The sequence below is a fragment of the Cicer arietinum genome, chromosome 4, assembly GCF_000331145.2.
Source record: "Cicer arietinum cultivar CDC Frontier isolate Library 1 chromosome 4, Cicar.CDCFrontier_v2.0, whole genome shotgun sequence".
Classification (NCBI taxonomy): domain Eukaryota; kingdom Viridiplantae; phylum Streptophyta; class Magnoliopsida; order Fabales; family Fabaceae; genus Cicer; species Cicer arietinum.
In genome coordinates this window covers 12858879-12861967 of record NC_021163.2, presented here as the reverse complement: position 1 = coordinate 12861967, position 3089 = coordinate 12858879, and the positions used below count along the sequence as shown (strand labels likewise).

The window sequence follows — 3089 nt, the reverse complement described above, 5'->3', positions numbered from 1 at the left end:
ATAAGATTATCATTTCTAAATAATTATATATTAGCTTTTTTAAAATTAATTTATTATATTTTAAATATTATAAATTAACAAAAAATATATATAAATTAAATAAATAATTGAATAATTTTATACTTAAAATTATCTATTGACATTATTAAATAAAAATTTTAATTTTTTTAAAAATATCTTAAATATTATAACAACAAAATACTTTTTTTTCATTTATATATCTGTTTTTCTGCAACTAAATTGATGTTTGTCTCTTAGCCCATTTCATTTCATAGATTTCAAAGAAATGTTATTTAATTGGAATAACTCGTAATTGTACATAATTCCACAATTCAATATTTCGATCGACAAAATAACAATCAACTTAATCAAGTAGGTCACAAATATAAGAAGCAATTATTTTGGAAATTCTTATGTTAAAATGTGCCAAATATAAATTTAATTGAATGTTAGAAGCAGTAAGTTGATTGTAATTAATTAAACTTCCGTACATAAAAATCAACAAATTATAGGTTTATGGTAACGGTGGGCAATACATGAGGAGTGAACAACAACATGTGACACTCATCAAACGATATTTTCATTTGTCTGTTTTAAATTTTTTGGAAAAAACTAAAAATAAAGCATAAAGAGAGAACATGACTTTACTTTTGGAGTGCTAGATTAATCTCGCAGATCAAGAGCAGTAAATGTTATCCTATATTTTCTGGGCTAAAGTTAGAGAATTTGGATATGTGATTGATACTTTGAACAAAGTGAAAGGTCTTGGTTACATAGATGAACTATTGATAAAAGTGAAAGTGTTAATAGGAGATTAACTATGTTAAAGTAAATGATATTGTTTGTCATTTTAAAAGAAATTTAAGAAAGATTAATGTTTACCTCAAGGGGGAAATATTGTGCTTTTTAAGTAAATTTTAGAGAAGATTGACGTAATTTCTCCATTTTAAAATTATTTATTTAAAATTATAAAAGATAAAATTAAAAAAATAATAAATAATAAATTATTTGAATTATCTTAGTAAAAAAATATTAGTATCTTATACACCTTTAATTTTTTTAATTTTCTAAATTTTTTTATCACTATATTCTATGACATCACAAATATATCTCACGGTTTTATTTTATTTTATTTTATTTTTTCTCTCTTACAAGTGTTTCTTGAGTGTACACATCATTTTTCTTACTGATTTCTCCACTTGCAAACTTTCCAACCTCACAGCACACACTGTTTAAACTTTACTTCTTTTGTCTAATATCTAGATATCTTTCCATGATTCATTTGATATTCCTCCTATTACGAAATTTGGTTTTAAATAAATTAATTTTAATTAAAAGTAAATTGATTATAAAATTTTAATATAAAAATTATTTCAGAACTTCAAAGACTACAAATTTAAATTTTAAATTAAAATAAATTATTTTCGATAACACTATTTAAATTTGAAATCATAGATGCACTAAAATTATTACCGCCAGCTGTTGTGAATTGTCTTTTATAGCCACCAACACAAGAAACACCATTGTTTATTACTTGTTTCACGAGGCAGTAGCAGCCGTTTCTACATTTGCCTTCACTAAATAACTTTAAAGTCACTGTTCAGTGTTCTCTAGTAGTTGCAGTTGCAGTACTAAATAATAAATATCACATGAGTTCAAATCTTGAATAGTTCGAGAGCTTTATTACATAACTGAGTGGTTTCCACTTTCCAGTGATAATAAAATATCTTATCTATTAATTAGTTAGTATTAGCCATGTCTGTGTCAATACGCATTGTTATTACTGCATTTTGTTTCCATCTCCTTCTCTTGCTTGTTAACTCATCAGATATGGATCCCTACAAAGCACTCCACATAATCTTAAACCATGACGGCACCCTCACGCGCTTACAAACACCTCCACAAAGCCAACCCTCACCCGATCCCAATCTCCCCACACCCGCTCTCTCCAAAGACCTCCCCATCAACAAATTGAAACACACTTGGGCTCGGATCTACCTACCTCACAAAACACACTCCAAGCTACCCCTCATTGTTTTCTACCACGGCGGTGGCTTCATTTTCTACAGCGCAGCTTCTACTTATTTTCACGATTTCTGCGCCAACCTCGCCAACCAAACCCAATCCGTCGTCGTTTCACTCGAATACCGCCTCGCTCCAGAACATCGTCTACCCGCGGCGTATGAAGACTCCGTGGAAGTGCTTCACTGGATCAAATCCTCCAACGACCCGTGGTTGACACGCCACGTGGATTACTCTCGTTGTTATCTCATGGGGGAAAGTGCCGGGGGTAATATTGCCTACACCGCGGGTCTACGTGCGGCTGCAATTGTTGATCAGATTAAACCGCTTAACATCAAAGGGCTGATATTGATTCAACCGTTTTTTGGTGGGACCAAGAGGACTCCATCTGAGATTAGACTCGAGAAGGATTGGAATCTGCCTTTGGTCGTTACTGATTTAATGTGGAATTTGTCGTTGCCTGTAGGAGCTAATCGTGACCATGAGTATTCTAATCCGACGGTGAATGGTGGTGCTAAGGTTTTGGATCAGATAAGGTTGTTTGGGTGGAAGGTTGGGGTGTTTGGGTGTGATGGGGATCAACTTGTGGATCGTCAGAGGGAATTGCTGAAGTTGCTTGAGGACAAAAGTGTCAATGTGGTGGGACAATTTTACACTGGAGGTCGACATGGCATTTTCATTGGCGATCCTTCCATGTCTCAAAAGGTGTTTCATTTAGTGAAGAGTTTCTATTCATGAATGATGACTCATCTGCTCAATACTTTGTCCCGTACTAGTTTGCTTCATGTAATATGTTAGTCTTATTATCCATCAATATGAAAATAATTTTTAAGTTTTGAGGGGGTTTTATGCAAGGATTCTCGTAAATTAATATCGTTAATATTTTAATTTCTATGCGACATCATAGAGCCAATTCAAAGTAAAAAATCATTTAATGTTAAAGATGCTTAGCATGTTTGTTAAACGATTGAAGTAGTTAATGGATTTTATTAAACATTTATATGTTAATTGAACATACTTTAATTATCATCGACCATAACTCTTTTGCTCTAGAAACTAGAAGAGCG

General features: G+C 31.9%; 1 protein-coding gene across 1 annotated transcript; it reads left to right on the top strand.

Moving 5' to 3' along the window:
* Window positions 1-1527: 1527 nt before the first annotated feature.
* On the top strand, window positions 1528-2858 carry LOC101491230 (carboxylesterase 1-like). Its single transcript, XM_004496580.4, has one exon. It carries the CDS (start codon window positions 1756-1758, stop codon window positions 2758-2760), a length of 1005 nt encoding a protein of 334 aa, XP_004496637.1. The 5' UTR covers window positions 1528-1755; the 3' UTR covers window positions 2761-2858.
* The last annotated feature ends 231 nt before the right edge of the window (window positions 2859-3089 follow it).